Here is a 17,293-nt window from a genome sequence, read left to right as displayed (position 1 = left end):
AGAAGAGTGAGGGGGAGGGGGAAGGGGAGAGGGGAGAGGGAGGGAGAGGGAGGGAGGGGGAGAGAGAGAGAGAGAGAGAGAGAGAGAGAGAGAGAGAGAGAGAGAGAGAGAGAGAGAGAGAGGTTGAGATCACTCGGTTGCCTCCCAAAGTGCCTGGACTGGGGATCGAAACCACAACCTTTGGTGCATGTGACGATGCTCCAACCAACCGAGCCAGCCAGCCAGGGCAACATATTAGTTTTTTTGACTAGACTGTGAGCTCCTCCAGGAAAGGGGCCTTGGTTTAATTCTCTTTGAATTAATTCTCTTTGTATATAGTGAACAGTTCCCGAGCAGAACCTAAAGAGGCATTTATGTTTCCTAAATAAATAGCCCTTAACATTTGCTTCTAGGTGTTTTTTTAAGACAGCTTTCCAAAAATGGTCAAAAAAAGGAATGGGCCAGGGTGGCCCCACGGTTATAGAGAGCAGTGCTTCAGAGCACAGAAAATGCTAAAATATGACAGTCTGACTATGCAGTAACTCTAGTAAAGAAAACAAGCTGGGGAGAAACATAAAGAAAGGAGAATCTCATGGGATTAGATTTGAAAAGCTTAGAAAAGATGGATGGAGGTATATAACCTACCTGTATAAGAGTATCATAATCCTTGAGGATTAAAATCAGAATCCATAATGACTGAAGCTTGTGGAAAATGCTGAAGGCAAGAAAAAGCTAAATTTGAGTAGCAGAAAATTAGGGAAGGTCAACACTCAGCCTGATACCACAATGTTAAGCCCCGAGAGAAGACCCAGCTATTTGGTTCCATCTTCATTTTGCTTCCCTCCATCTTCTTTATAAAAGAGCACACAATCCTCAAACCAGAAAGGACTGATTAAGCAATGTACAGAAGAGAACTGTCAGTAGAGATACAAAATAGTAAAAAAAAAAATCTCAATTGAAATGAGCTTAAACTCTCTAGGTGCAAAGTGAATTCTACCCCAAGGTATTAATTAATCCTCAGATAGGATCACAAAACCATTGTTGAGAAGTGCCAGAAAAGGAGGGAATGGCAGACTCTAGAAGCCGCATGCTTGTAATTAGTTCTTGGGGAATTCTGAAGCAGATTAGGAGCTGGATGATTCCTTTAGAAATTAATAATGAAATTATAGGTTTAAGCAAGCACTGCTCTATTGCTTGTATTTGGAGGCATTTTTCATGGGAAATATGTAGCATTCTGGCTAGAACCTCAGTTCCCTTCTAACAGAAATACACAGGAAGTTAAACTTTAATTTTGAAGTGGAATAAGTAGTCATGGAGACAGGTTCTACTGACAATTATTTCCCACTGGAAATGTCCTCCTTCTATATCCCAGGGTCCATTTCCTCTCTTCTTCTTCTTTTTTTTTTCTTTAAAATATATTTTATTGATTTTTTACAGAGAAGAAGGGAGAGGGATAGAGAGCTAGAAACATCGATGAGAGAGAAACATCGACCAGCTGCCTCCTGCACACCCCCTACTGGGGATGTGCCTGCAACCAATGTACATGCCCTTGACCAGAATCGAACCTGGGACCTTTCAGTCCGCAGACCGACGCTCTATCCACTGAGCCAAACCGGTTTTGGCTCCTCTCCTCTTCTGTTGCATGCCCAAACCCAAAGACTTTGCAGCTAGCTCCATTCCCATCCCACTGACACGTAAATTCCATAAAGCAAAAGAACAGAGTGATCAATGAGAGCCAAAATGCATTTCCATGAAGAACCAATCTTATCAAAGTAATTTATTTTTTGGGTAAATTTCCTAGGATGTCACAAATATATCTTGAATTCAACAGTTTCTGGTAAGTTTTCTGATGGTAACCTTTGGGATAAGATGGTAAAGTATAGCATGGATAACAGCAGTGTTTAAATGGATTTGCACACAATATCAGCCTAAAAGTTTCTGAGCTACTGCTTGGCATATCTTTTGACTCCATGCTTTTAATTATCATTAGTATCATTTATAATCACATAGTTCTTTCATAAGACAAATTTGTAAGATGATGATATGCAAACAGGACACACCCTTAACTACACCAAACCCAAACACATAAAAATTAAGATACACATTCAGATTTTAAAAAATGCATTAGGAAAGCACAGGATGGAAGAATCCAACTAGTCATGTGTATGAAAAAAGGTCTAGCTTTTAAGACCTTAATAGGCTTATAATATTTAATACGGTAAGTGGGTAATGGAACTTTTAAAAAGGTAATGTTAGGACCATATAAATAGATGTACAATGTCTAAATTAGCAATTGTTAGACATTGGACAAATCACAAATGATAAACACCAGGGGACTCCGTTTCTCACTTACAAAATGGGGATAATACCTACCCCACAAAATATTTTTATAGAAGAACTCTATAAATTGAAAGAAATATATGTTAGTAATAATGATTTTACTTAAAAAGTAGGTCTATTTATTATCTGATCACATCTGGATTGTGAGCTTCATATTTTATGAAAGGTATTTATTATCAAGTGAAAATATGTGTAGAGAACTGAACTACAGGGAGAACTAGAAACCATGTTAAGTGTCTAATGGTTAAAAGAACTAAGAATGTTTCATCTACATACAGAAGTTACTAGACAAGTTGGAACTGCATTCACATATTTAACCAGAAGTATAAATGGAAAAAAACTGTTTTAACCAAGAGAAAAAAATTCTTTAACAATTACAAGTTGCCCTAAAGAACTGCCCTATTATTAAGAAGTACAAATTGGTACTTACAAAATAGTCCCGGGGATGTCAAATACAACATAGGGAATATAATCAATAATACTGTGCCTTAGCCGGTTTGGCTCAATGGACAGAGGGTTGGTCTTCGGGCTGAAGGGTCCCGGGTTCGATTCTGGTCAAGAGTGCATGCCCAGGTTGCAGGCTTGATCCCCAGGAGGGGGCGTGCAGGAGGCAGCCAATCAATGATTCTCTCTCATCATTGATGTTTCTATCTCTCTCTCCCACTCCCTTCCTCTCTGAAATCAATAAACATATATATTAAAAAAATAATATTGTAATAACTGTGTATGGTGCCAGGTGGGTGCTGGAATATCAGGAGAAATACTTTGTAATGTATGATTATCTAATCACTATGCTATACACCTGAAAGTAATACAAAATAATATAGAATGTAAATTGTAATTAAGAAAAAAAAAAGACTAGCCCTACTTAGTAAAGTATTAAGCTCCCAAAACAGCTCATTACTACCCATAAAGAGTTCTGAAAGAAAAGGTATTTTATAGAGATTTTCTGAATTGTGGGTATATGTCTAAGGGGAAGATGTATATATATTTATCTACCTGTACACATGTGTATACAGATAGATATATGGGGTGTGGGAAAAGTAGTTTTGCAGTTGTATGTAAAAGAGTTTATTCTTCTATTATTTTTCCCATATAAACATATACACACATACATGTATATATGCGAGAGTTTGTATCATAAATGAGAAACTGAGGTTAAGAAAACTGTTAGTAGGTAAATTTTTTTTTTTTTTAAGTTTGTGCGGGGCAAGGGTTGGACTAGTCTTGGGGAAATAAAAAAAAGTCAAGAGTTTTCTTGAGGTTTCCAGAGTTCAGAGTTAATGAAGACAGAATAAAAGGAATGATCATGGAGTAGTGAGGGAAATCCTCACACTGAATGCCATAGTATAAGTTATAACTCATGTCCAAATGAATCTGATTACTTTTCTGAAAGTCCAGATGTAACACAAAGCAGATCCAGGCCTCCAGAAGCAATCAGACACTAACATCACTCTCTCAACCATTAGTGTTCATTCCACGAACATTTACTGAATATCTACTCTATCATTTTCTCTGGAGACTGATGCCATTATATTCTACAGCAGTATCCTAAAAGTCATGCTGTTCTGCTTTGCTTTTATATTTCTTTAGTGGATCACTGAAAGTTGGCCATTTTGAACAGGTCAGTGATAGCTTTTGATTATTTAGCGCCAATAAAATATTTTTATGGGGGTAAGTTAATCTTTAGGCTTGCATTCAGACTTAAGTATTTTTCTGCCTATGCAGAAAAATGCTCTGTACTTATGTGTCTAGTGAAATTCCTAAGATTTCTGATGTTCACAATTTCTCAAATTTTCTGTTATTAAAAACACCAAAACCAGTTTTATTCCATTTGATCACACAGCTCACTTTTATTTCAACAGTGAAGATCAGTCAGTCTTAACTTTTTCTGAAAGATAACTATCAAAGTCACAAAATCCCCCCAAAAGAAGACTAAAATTATCCATGCTCTAAAACATGATTTTAATTGACAAATTCTTCATAATCCATCTATGAGCTTCATTTTTATAAAATATCTTTTGGGGCATTAAAACAATAATTTGCTTTATTTCTTAATTTCAGAAAAAAATTATTTTAAGAAATGAAGTAACTTCCTCATTATTTTATACTAAACCAAATGAAACAGATATGGGTATAGTCATGGTGAGGGACATTTCCAACTTAACAGACCAACCATGTATCTTTAAGAGTTCTTTTTCACTGTACTATTTACCCAAACCAAGAGATAGTTGTTAGTTTTGAGACTGTTTTGTGTAGATTTAACTTTCAAAACAAGCATTTATGATTTGAAATTTAACTATTTTATCTATGTATAATTAAAAAAAAAAACAAGACTATTTTATTTTTTCTCCTCCCTACAATTTAGTCACATACTAGGCAAAAGAAAAACTTTTTGCTTCCAACTTTCAAATGATGTCTTGATTTTAAAAGAATTCGTATTAATAAGAATTCATCCTTTCAAGACCCTGATGAACTCAAAGACTTATATGTTCACCACCAGTCTACCAAGAGCCTCAGTTTAAAAATCATTTACATTTATTTAAGTGTTCATTCTTAGCTATGATTTATTACAGTTGAATTTGATAAAGATTTTTAACAGAATCAATTCTCAATCAGTGTTGAATCTTACTGTGCAGGAAGAAAAGACGGAAGGTCAGATGAATACATTTAAAAATATATATATTTCTTTATTGATTTCAGAGAGGAAGGGAGAGGGATAGAGAGATAGAAACATCAATGATGAGAGAGAATCATGGATCGGCTGCCTCCTGCATCCCCCTACTGGGGATCGAGCCCACAACCCAGGCATGTGCCCTTGACTGGAATCAAACCTGGAACCCTTCAGTCTGCACGCTGATGCTCTATCCACTGAGCCAAGCCGGCGAGGGCCAGATGAATACATTTGCAAATATAAATTAGGATCTACAATTCTTTAGTGCATTATATCCCAGAGCTTAGTACTGAACTAGAACATTTTTTGTGAAAAAAAATTATATTAAAAAATTACACATATTTGTAAAACACGGAATTTTAGTCATATTGCTAGAAGTATTAAGTGATTTTTTCAAAGAGCTAGAATAACTTAGGTGAGGAAAGTGAATGATAGTTTTACAGTATCAAAAATCTTTATCAATTTGACATTTAACAGTACATGGTTGTTACTCAATCTACTCTATTTTTTTAATAAATATATTTTATTGATTTTTTACAGAGAGGAAGGGAGAGGGATAGAAAGCTAGAAACATCGATGAGAGAGAAACATCGACCAGCTGCCTCCTGCACATCCCCGACTGGGGACGTGCCCGCAACCAATGTACATGCCCTTGACTGGAATCGAACCTGGGACTCTTCAGTCCGCAGACCGACGCTCTATCCACTGAGCCAAACTGGTTTTGACTCAACCTACTCTAAAACCCAGCCAATGCTTTCTGTTGTTGTTTTGATTTTTTTTAAAAGGGAGAGAAAATAATAAGATCATTTAAAATAAAAGCCAGTCTGGAAATAGTTAATAGTAGACTGGTTACTGGGAAGATAACTGATCATAGAAACTAAGCCACCTGATAGGGACAGTTTTCTCCTTTGAAAAGGGAAATTTGGGCCTGTCAGGGAATCATACAGGTGGTGTACCATAAGGTCTAGTTGAGCCCGGCTGGGTTGGCTAAGTTGGAGAGTTGTCCCATACACCAAAAGAGTTGCGGGTTTGATTTCTAGTCAGGGCACAAAGGGTTGTGGGTTTGATCTCTGGTTGGAGAGCATACAGGAGACAACTAATCGATGTTTCTTTCTCTCCCAAAATTCAATGAACACAGCCTCAGGTAAGGATTTAAAAAAAAATCTATGAAAAATATCTACTCAAGACCACTCCTTCTAATTGTGGTAAGTTACGTGGAGAAAGAAACCATTTCTTCTTAGTTCAAAGGGGAAAAATAAAACTGGATAGAGGTGAGCACACAGAATAAGACTCAGGGTGGTCAATAATCAAAACCTGAAAGCATGTTATAAAACAAAAGCTGCATGGTTGTGCGTATTTATTTAGAGATTGTATAAGATCTTTGCTTATTTTGGTAACAGGCTTAATTCTAGTCACTTACCATTTAAAATACAGGTGAGGTCTTGGGAGTTTACACCTAGCAACATTAACTACACTATAATTCAAGCACGATATGTTTATACCTATCTGGGACTAGGGAAGACTACCAGTGAATGTTAACAGTTTAGGAGTAAAAAGAAACATACTTGGTACCAAATCTTACCCTAAATGGGAGGTGAGGGGATAGGGCATATAACAGTAATCCATTATCATCTAATAAAAACATTAGTGGAACAAAATATGTAGCCCAACATTCAGCTTAAAGCCAGTAAGAAACCTTCCTACTTAGTTGAAGTCATAACCCAGGACCTCCTTTACCTTTAGCTGGATACTCAATTTGTAGATGTAATAAAGAAAATAAACAGCTTCAAGGTGTCAGTCTTCTTGCAAATGTCAACATGTAAAATGAAAATGTTTAAAAACATCCCAGTAATGTTCCAGGTCACTAAGTTCTGCTCGTCGACACATGACTTCAGTATGCAAGACTGTTGACAGAGCATAAATACTAGTCCAGTCCTTGGGATAAGATCTCGCCATATTAGGTAACAGCACTAGGCTATAAAAGCTGATGGCAGTCGGCTTTCTTGCATTTCTTCTTGGACATGGTGATGATATTATCTTTAAAATCCTTGTGGAGCTTTCCCTATGTTTCATTATGCTGAAAATGACTTTCTTGATTAAAAAAATTCAGCAGATATGCTATCATTTTACATGGTGTAGCATATAGAAGCTCTTCAAAGATAAATCTGAGATCACACCTTTAGTGTGGGTACAGCACGTCCTGGTGCCATTAATATAAGCTTTTTTATTAGAGATGTCACCAGGCTATGGTCATGCATTTTAGTCTTTAAACACTCTTTGGCACTGTAGAAAAATCCTGGGTAAATTTAATTCCACCGTTTTTCTTTTTTAGTTCTGACATTGCTAATTATTTTAAGTCTACGTTAAGAGTACTGCAAGGTTACATTTGCCACTCACTAAAGTCACTCCAAAATCACTGGGCCTCATTTCACACAAGGCTGTTTTGACAACTTACAGGATCTGTGATAATAGTTGCCAACAGATGGACACTTTGAAAGTCTACAATTCACTATTTGCACTGATACTTACAGTTGAAAGCCCTTGACCTGCAAGAACTACTATAATAATCCAACTGTAAGACACAACAAAGTTTAGAGAAGGGATATGTTCTGTTGGAAGTATTTTTTCTCCTTGAGTTACACATATGAAAGCAAATTCAGATGGTTAAGGCTAAAAGAACTTTACATTGTTATTGGAATGTGATTATGGGCAAGTTACAATCCTTCTGAGCCTTGTTTATTATAATTACTTGGTCTTTCAAAGAAGGATTATTGAAAATTATGTTATATATTATGCAATTTCATGATTCTAACACAAATCTTTTTTTTCTTATTAACCTTTCCTTTGGGTTCCCAAAGAGTGTGATATGACTATTCTTAGTAGTGAGAGTGAAATTTGATGAGAAAAAGCTATGAAAATATTTGTTCAGAAAAAACATGATCGGGGTAAGGTGACACCAGTATTATAACCTTATTGCATTTAAATAGGGTCTTTATTTCTTTCAAAAATTAGAGAAAGACAGAATATAAATATAGCATTATCTTGATTATAATTTAATCAGAATACAGCAGGAATAAATACATGAAAAGCCACAAAGATGGCCTGACACTTTTTCCTCTGCTACATCCACCAAGTGGAGGATTTAATTGAAAAATTACTACATATAACCCAACACACGCACTCAACCACATACTCATACAACACTAGGCTTACACTTTAACTTTGCTAAGCAAACCTTTTCTTACATAACACTAATCAAATGTCATGAAGACAGAAAGACCATTATTGTCATTTCAAAATTATTGAAATGGTTGTTTCAAAATATTTACCCACTCAGGAAAGGAAGTATCTTAAGGTCTCTTGTCTACAGCCCCTTGGACTCCCCCGTCCCCCTGCCTCACACACCTCCTTTTTAGGAGACAGTGGGGTATAAAAGTTGCTTGATCCACAATTTAAGTACTCGGTGTTTCATCCAGTAGGCTGAAAGGCAAATATTACACCTTAATGTATCTTACACTTCTTCACTGGCTTGCCCTCACTTCTAGGAACCTAATAATTATAAACCAGATTTTTGTATAACTCAAGGGAGGACACTCTAAAACTCTTTGGAAGAAAGTTTCATTCTCCTTAATGAATCCTGAATTCTCAAGAGTAGTTCTTTAGGAAAAGCTCCTGATTAAAGATGCTGTAGGCTAGCATGCCCAGCAATATAATTTCCTGTTGGCAGGAAATCATAGAGCAGTAAGGAGGCTTCTTGCTCTAACAGCATGGTTTCACAAACATAGTATTCTTGAACAATGACTTATACTTTGAAGCATTATCATTTTTAAATGTCATATTTGACATCTCAGCTGACATATATGAAATAAGTCCAGGGAGTTTAAATTTTTTAGTGTCAGAAAATTAAGGGTGCTTCCAAATTAGGCATATTTGCTATTAATCAAGTAAGGAGAAAAAATGTGTTCTATATCTCTTTATCTCCATCCCTATTCCACTACATCTGCAGCAGTTTTTCCTAAAGGTCACATCTAAGAATACAAAATATAAGGACCAAGAGTAGATTAGTTTAACAACTTGCAGGTATACATCTATTCACAGGGCACATTCTCTTTTGGGGAAACCTATTACAATGTTTTTATAATCAGTTATGAGAAATTTCTTAATTTCTCTCTTCTCTACTCTTCACCAATCTACTGCTTTTAATTCGAATTTGTTATATAAATGAAGCAGAATGACCTAGTCCAACTAAGAAGAGATACTTTCCCTAATGTAGATGGAAAGCTTGTTTTTTTCCAGTTTGTATGTGAGCCTGGCAGAAACCAGTTCATACCTGTAATATGGACTAACTACCAAACTCATATGCCATACCTACTCCCTCGGTCTCAGTCCTTCACATCAGCAGTCGCCAATCGGTGGTCCACGGACCACCCCCGAAAGGTTGGCAACCGCTGCTTCACATCATATGTAACATGTCTGTCTACCAATCCCTCACGCTCACTGGGCTTACCTCCACCTGTCCAATCTCATCTCTGGCTTTTCCCTCGCCTTCCCCTTCACTCTGCTTCCACATCCTCCTACTGTACTTTGAGAAAGGACTATTTATTCCATTGTGCAAAGTTTTGCTTTGCATGATCAACTTACAGGAAACCTGACCCAGGATTCCCCCAGCAATACCATACTTTCAACAATTCTTTCATATAGTTTAACTTCCTACTCTTAAGAAAGGACTGGAGAGAAAGCAGGTAGAGATCATGGGGGTTCTGAAAGCTAGACTTCTTTCCAAACTCTAGCCCTAAAGTTAATATATCTGCCATCCTTTCTTTGTTCTCATTCATCATTCAGCAGAGTGGATATCTCACTAACCACAATCTCCTAATCTGACATTCCATTAACAGGACTGTACCTGCTCTTTGTCCCTATGAAACCTAAAATCACTAAACTCTCTTCAACATATTGACATCACTGGATCTTTCTTTCCTTAGTGCAATCTTCTTGACAAGATTAGGTATTTCAAAATGGACTTCACCCTCACACCAAACTCTTAATATTTGCTTTGTCCTCTCCTGATGCTTTGTGCTGAAGCAGAAGAAATATACAAAATCATACACATTTAGACTCAAATTTTTAAATTTGGTCTTTATCTTTACTCAGCAATTCTTCATTCCTTTCCAATGCCCTTCTAGGCTTATTCTCACAGATTAATTTAATCTTTCTTTAAAGGATTCCAACTTCACTCTTTTGCCCCCATTCTCACACAACATGCATTCAATAATTACTGATATGAGTCCCTTTACTATTCCTATTTTCTCTAATCTTACATTCTATTCTCTCTCCTAAATTTTCTGATTGTTCCTACAAATAATAGAGGAAGATATATCCCACCTCTCTAAAGCTAAACCCACAACTTAACCTCATCTCAGAGGCTTACTTCCTCCAAAGTACCTATAGAAATCTGTACCTTACTGGATCAGCTAATCTCTTCAGCACTGTCCATCTCTTCCTCTCAATTGGTTCTGCCTTTAAATACTTAGGTATCTCACTTATCTTCAAGCAACACCTTCTAAGATCTACCACACATCTAATTAGCATCTTGTTAGTCTCTTCCCCTTTGTTGTCAAATGTGTTAAGTACTCAATGACTGTTGCATCTATATCCTTGACATTTCCTCATGAATCCTAAAGATCTGGTTTTTATCTGAACCTTTTTATTAAAGTTACACTTCTAAAGGTCACTGGAGACCAAACCAAACCAAAAGGTTTTTTCTTAGGTTCTTTCTGACTTCTAACTCATAATTTCTTCTCACTTTCTATTACTGTTATAGTCCAGGCCATGTTAGCCAGCAATAAACTGCTAACTGGTCTTAATTTCAAGCAAAGATATTACCAAATTAATCTTCTTAAAATGCTACAATCAAGTTACATCTTTACTAAAGAAACTACCATTCTCTACCATTGACCACAATTACATTTAAGACTAAACTCTTCCTAGCATTCAAGGTTTATGCACGCTTGCCCCACCTTTCTCTATGACCTGTATATCTCACACCAGTCCATCTCCTCCTCACTGTCCTTCCCTCCCAAACCCTACAGACCATGCTAATGGCTATCTCTAATTCTTTGTTCAATCTATTCCCTTTACTGTATTTCCCCTCCTTCATCAACTAAATTTCAGCCATCCTTCAAAATAAGAACCCAGATTTACAAAGCCTGTCCTTGAACAAGCTCATAACTTCTAACTCCTACTTTTATTTTTGTATCAGCATAGTGCAGGCGTCCTCAAACTACGGCCCACGGGCCACATGCGGCCCACCGAGGACATTTATCCGGCCCGCCGGGTGTTTTTGTCGTTTTGTTTTTTTACTTCAAAATAAGATATGTGCAGTGTGCATAGGAATTTGTTCATAGTTGTTGTTTTTTTTTAAACTTTAGTCCGGCCCTCCAACGGTCTGAGGGACAGTGAACTGGCCCCCTGTTTAAAAAGTTTGAGGACCCCTGGCATAGTGTCTGATTAGTTCACTAAACATTTTAATGTGTGATACCTGCATATATTACTGCCATATATTCAGTATAAGGAGACAACACAGTAGGGACTCATTCAGATCAAAGGGCTTAGATGAGAGACACAGCACAAAGAGCAGAAGGACTAGCTTGACACAAGATAACTGACTTTGGTCATATTTTGTAGAAAAAGACATATATATCATGTTTGGGGTTATCATCTCTCTTTAAGATAATATTTTTAAAATACTGTTTTCAATTATATGGTATCTATCTCTTAGAGTCAATTAAGCAGATTTGGGGAAACTTCATAATCAAATAAATAAACAAACAAAAAAAATCCAAACTTTACAGCTCAACATAGGAAAAAATGTCCCCAGTTTTAATGTACACATAAATAACATGGTGGTCTTCATTTTGTAAGATTTCAGTGCACCTGCAATTCTTTCCTTTCTCTTGGCTTTTTGAGGCAATGCCTCTGTGGGAGTAAGTAGGAATAGCTCCCTATAAACCAGTGTCACAGCAGAAGAGAGCTCTGGCAGTTTGAAGGTGCTTGGAATACTGTACAAATAGGAACCATGTCAGTAAAAATGTGCTCAGACACAATGCTTTAAAGTTGTTTTCTTTAAAAGAATGCATTTATAGAGCTCTACTTAAGTTGAAGGATACCAAATAAAAAGTAAAAGACATGAGCAATACACGCACATGACTGAGACATACTTAAATTAAAATAACAAATATATGCCTTCCCTGTTAAGATTTTTTTCACTCCTGGCAAATTATATGTTTAAAATTTTCAAGGATCAGTATTCAATACCCTCTGTTGCCACTGTCAGAGCGATAATGAAATGAGTCTGAATTGCTATGGCTGTCCTTGTGGCTAAAAATATCAAGAGCTGACCTCATAAGAATAATTTGAAATAAAACTGTTACTAGATTGTTATCCTTGACAACAGAGTCTGTACTTTACACAACCTTGTTATCCCTCAAGATCTAGTTCAGGTCACGAACACAGAATAGGCACTCAAATACTTAATTAATGTGTTGTTGAAATAAGGGGAGAGTATACAAAAGCACCACCTAGAAGAATAAAATGCAACAGCAGAATGAAAAGAATTATTAATCAGAAAACGTTTTCTAATGGAATCGTTAAGAAAATAAAGAGGCATTTGACATGCATCATATGACTAAAATCAATCTAGATGTCTCTTTCCTACAGTGGCACTAAAAACATTTCAAGATAGAAGTTCCTGCCCTAGCTGATTTGGCTCAGTGGATAGAGCGTTGGCCTTCGAACTGAAGGGTCCTGGGTTCAATTCCAGTCAATAGCATGGACCTCGGTTGCAGGCTCGTCCCCGGCCCGGGGCCTTGTGCAGGAGGCAACCAATTGATGTTTCACTCACATCGATATTGATATTTCTGTCTTTCCCTCTTTCTTCCATTCTCTCTAAAAATCAGTGAAAAAATATCCTTAGGTGAGGATAAAAAAACACACAAAAAAACAGATAGAAGTTCCTAATTTTTTTTCTTGGAGGTGTCACCAAACCCTTTGCAAACCTAATAACTATGGGTCTTCTACCCAGGAAAAAAATGGACAGATGTACATACAAACTCATAACTTTGTAAGTATGACTAAAGAGTTCTGGACACCAGGTATAATTCCCAATCTAAGGAATTGACTAGTCACCTTTTAAAGGTTAAGTAGGTAAGAGCATACAAAATGTCCCCTATGCATGATAAATTAATGATGCAGGAATTTATCAAAAATAATCTGAAGACTTTTAGAATTTCTCATTCTTTACCATCATTTAGTTTCATCAATTTACTTGCTATGTGAAGTGATGCTTTCTTCTATGTGTTGTATACTTTCTTCTGTGCTTTAGTATACTTAATCATGACTGTGATTATAAGACTTCACTTATTTAAAAATCATACTATATGAAATATTAAGTAAGCAAAACAGTGAGGCTTATTATTCTTCGGCTTCCAAGACCTCGGAATTACAAAGATAGTTAAAGGAAACATTGTCCTGACATATGATGTCTGCAGAAGTGTGTGTGTGGGGGGGGGGGGCGGGGGGGCGGCAGAGGAGGAGGCAGGGAAACAGTTCTGGGTTCTAGCGAGTCTGGGCAAACTACCTGACAGCTCTTTGGCACTGGCTAGGAATGAGAAAGGAGAGACAAAGTTATCACAGGAAAGAAGCCTTGTTTAACAGGTCTACCTCTCAACACAGAGAAGTAAAGAGGAGCTGATCTAGGAGATGAAAGGCTTGCCTTGAAGGCTGGAGAAAGCTATGCTCTACTAAGCCTCATTTCAGGGAGCTCAAGTCTGTTAACAAAGCCCAGAGCCTTAGCACCACAAGAGACATTAAGTAGATGTCTTTGCCTCTTACAGCAAAAATGAAGCCATAATTAACCCATGGTGAAAGGCTTCTAATAAGTCTACAATATTTCATTTGTATTTTCTAAATTTCTTCTAATGCTATCCTAAAATCACTTTTAAAAAAATTAGAGGTTGTCATTTATGAAGAATTTCACAAAAATAAATTAAATGGCTAAGTAAGTAGCTGCTTTACAACCTCAGTTAACCCAATCAAAGGATACCTAAGAATAGATTTTAGTTTACCCCACTATATCTCAGTACAAAGCCATTTAACTTATATAAAACTAATGAAAAGCAACCAGACTTTATATAGAGAGGTAACCTTCAAAATTCCATCTTCAACATATTAAGTGTCTCCTCATAAGGTGTTTTATTATTATTTTAAATCTCTATGCTTCCTTTTTTGGCATTCACATTACCCTTTTAATATTTTTAACAAATGAAGGCAAATCTTTTAAGTCACAATTGTTTTTCTGAAAACTTCAAGAGGTGTTCTGACTTGCCCCTTCTTGCCAGCTGCTTAATTTAGAACATGATTTCTGAATCAGCTTTTGTCCATTGCTTACAACTGAATTCAACTTATTTTCTTTCACTATCAATTTTAAAACTACTTCAAGAAATTGTGTATTATCCAAAAATATCACTTCACATTATGTCCTAATAAAGCATTCCACTACTCTGTGATTAACTAAAATGATCTATGACAACTTACGTGTCCTAATTTTAGAGGATCCCCAATCTCTTCTCTTCCACCTTAGTCCCATTCTGGTCAAGTACTTGTAATATAGTTTTATTATCACATTTCAATTATTTTAAACAATGAAATTTCCAAACAGATATCCCACAGAAGTACCGTTTGTTCAAAGAAAAAAGTTACACTGCTATGGTTGCTTCTCACATACAATGTCTACCCATATTCAAGTTTCTGATAAAAATCAACTGTAAGTTGCAATTCTGTTTCTGAGGCACTTCCTGGTATACTAGGCAGTGCATTAGAAAAGAGATTATATTGCATTTAGTCTATATTGATTATTTTTAACCATCTATAAATAATTAACAACCATTCAAAAAGAAAGTGCAAATGTGCAAATGAGAGAGAACAAAAACAGTTTCTAAACATGTAATGCATAATATAGGACATAAATCCGTACAACTAAAAACAATTGCTGACAACATCCTTCTGAGCATTAAAAGACACCACCAATTTTGTTTTATATGTATTCTTAAGTATTCAAAGAATGCAAGACATTATCTTCTTAATTTTTAAATTTTTCATGAGTATATTAGGATATTACCATTTTTTCACAAATCAAAAAACAAGGAACTACCATTATCTTTGCATATTTTCAATAATAGAGCCAAAATAAGAACAATTCTAGCTAATCTCATTTGGGATCTTAATTAGTACTACAAGTTTATTTTTGAGTTAAAAATCGTATCACTCATGAGAAATAATGCCAAAGTTATTATACTAATAAATTGTGTTAGAGGCCTAATGAAGACATACTTCAGCAACTATGAGGTAACACACTAGTTGTAGGCATGAGGAACGTTTATATTGGCTCTTTTGGGTGTATACATTAAATGCAAAATCAGAAAGAAATCATGCAAAAATCCGGTTGCCCATGCAAGCACCCCAGAGTCTAATCCTCTCCTCTCAGTTCTGTTGTCAGGCCACAGTAGTGTGGAGACTTGTAGGCTGCTGTCCTTGTTGTAATGAATGGGAAGAGGCTGACAGTGGCATGGTCGAAACCTTCACCTCTTCTTCCCCTGTGGAAAAGTCAGTCATGGTCTAGTTACGGGTGACTAGATTTGTTAACAGTCCCTTTAAAAATGATTTCAATATTTGGAATACTGATACATATATAAAATACATGCTTAATGATTGGAATCCGGGTGTGAAACAAGACATGAATTTTAAAATATAAATGTATCAAGTACCTAGAAAGTAGTTACACTCTAAACACACCCTTAAATTTAATACTATGTCAGATATGACAACAAATATAATAGATTTAGGATTATAAATATACAAAAAGGAAAAAAAAAAAAGAGACCAGGAAAGCCATTCTTTGCCAAGCCAACTGGACCCCTTAGAAATTTAGAAACTGCTAATAGTAAGTAATATTTTATGAAAAAGTTAAAACCAAATTCACAGAAGTGAAAATTGTGATTTTTAAAGGGAAAAATAATAAATTAATCTTTAAAAGCAGAAATTATGCTTAGAAAAGAGAAATAAAAAGATATATTAATTCAGCAAATTACCATTTAGCACCTGAAAATTTAATGTGTACTTTTGAAGTAATTAGAAAATAGTAAAATGCCAACAATACAATGATCCAATTGACTGAAAGTGAGATGACTACTTCTAGGTCCAAGAACTATACATGAAATGAGATCAGTTCTCCTAATTAAAATTGATAATTATTTGGCTACAAGTGACTTGTTTCACACATGACTCAAAATTCAATCAAGTCACTGTTAACAAAGAAAATTTAAAGAAAAATGCCCTCTCATAAGTAAAATTTAATGAATAAAAACATGAAAAAAAATCCAACTCTAAGTATATCTTGACACAATGCTTACAGACTTAGACTTACTATTATTTGTTTTTCCAAACAATTTTTAGCATTATGGAATAAAAACATCTTGGCAGAGTTCCTTGAAAAACATACCTGCAAAATTACATTTGGAAAGATAGCTTCACTGACAATGAGAAAAAAAGGACTTTCAGGTCTCTAGAATAGGTTATTTCATAGTTTTTTTTCAGTAAGTTGAAAGGACTCTATAAACCCTAAGTACATAGCATGGAGGATGTGCAAGGGAAATTTTATACTAGAGTTCTTTGTGAGAATATGGTGCTAATGAGCAATAAACAAAAGATTAATTTTCATCAGGTCAATAAACTTTACTCTGTTTTCCAACAATAGGTCACATTTCTGAGGTGGGCCAATTGTCTCATGAATAGATACTGTTGATAAAAAGGGACCTGCAAGCGTGTGAGAGCAAAAATCAATTATTACAGGAAGAAAGCCAAGTTAAAGTACATGCCAGTGATCTTCATTTATGAAGGAAAGCATCAATGTTGTAGTGGAAAACATTTCAGTTATTGAATTTGGGATTTGGGTTCTTATCCTAATTCTCTTACTAATTGAATGTGTGACTTTTAACAAATTATTTAACCTTTCTGGAACACAGTTTTGCCATTCCTAAAATGAGGCATTGGATAAGATAAGTCACTTTTTAGGACCAGAAAAGTCATTTTTTAAAAACAAAAGCATATGGTTCCAATAATAGAAAATATCTGAATGGACTTACTATAACTCCCACTAATAAAAGTTTCCCCCAAGAATATTTATTTCAAAATTCCTTCTAAACTTAAGCAAATGTGCTGCCAAGATATGCTAACATCTTTTCTTCT

The 17,293-nt window shown here is 35.7% G+C and overlaps 1 protein-coding gene across 12 annotated transcripts in view; it reads right to left on the bottom strand.

The window, feature by feature from the left end:
- The window catches only part of CNOT4 (CCR4-NOT transcription complex subunit 4), a 141,166-nt gene that overhangs the window by 10,572 nt on the left and 113,301 nt on the right, over window positions 1-17,293 (bottom strand). For 3 of the 12 annotated variants that reach the window (XM_079785418.1, XM_079785409.1, XM_079785410.1), the window contains exon 11: window positions 153-15,642. The exons of 8 other annotated variants lie outside the window; for them this stretch is intronic. In XM_079785418.1, coding sequence (XP_079641544.1) covers window positions 15,542-15,642 — 101 coding nt within the window. In that variant the 3' untranslated portion in view covers window positions 153-15,541. Of the gene's footprint in view, window positions 1-152; window positions 15,643-17,293 lie in introns of those variants that run through there. One more of the 12 variants, XR_013814266.1, reaches the window with a different exon arrangement.

Source organism: Cnephaeus nilssonii (assembly GCF_951640355.1).
Source record: "Cnephaeus nilssonii genome assembly, chromosome: 12".
NCBI lineage: Eukaryota > Metazoa > Chordata > Mammalia > Chiroptera > Vespertilionidae > Cnephaeus > Cnephaeus nilssonii.
The sequence above is the reverse complement of the archived record's forward strand: the minus strand, read 5'-3'. Positions and strand labels throughout refer to the sequence as shown.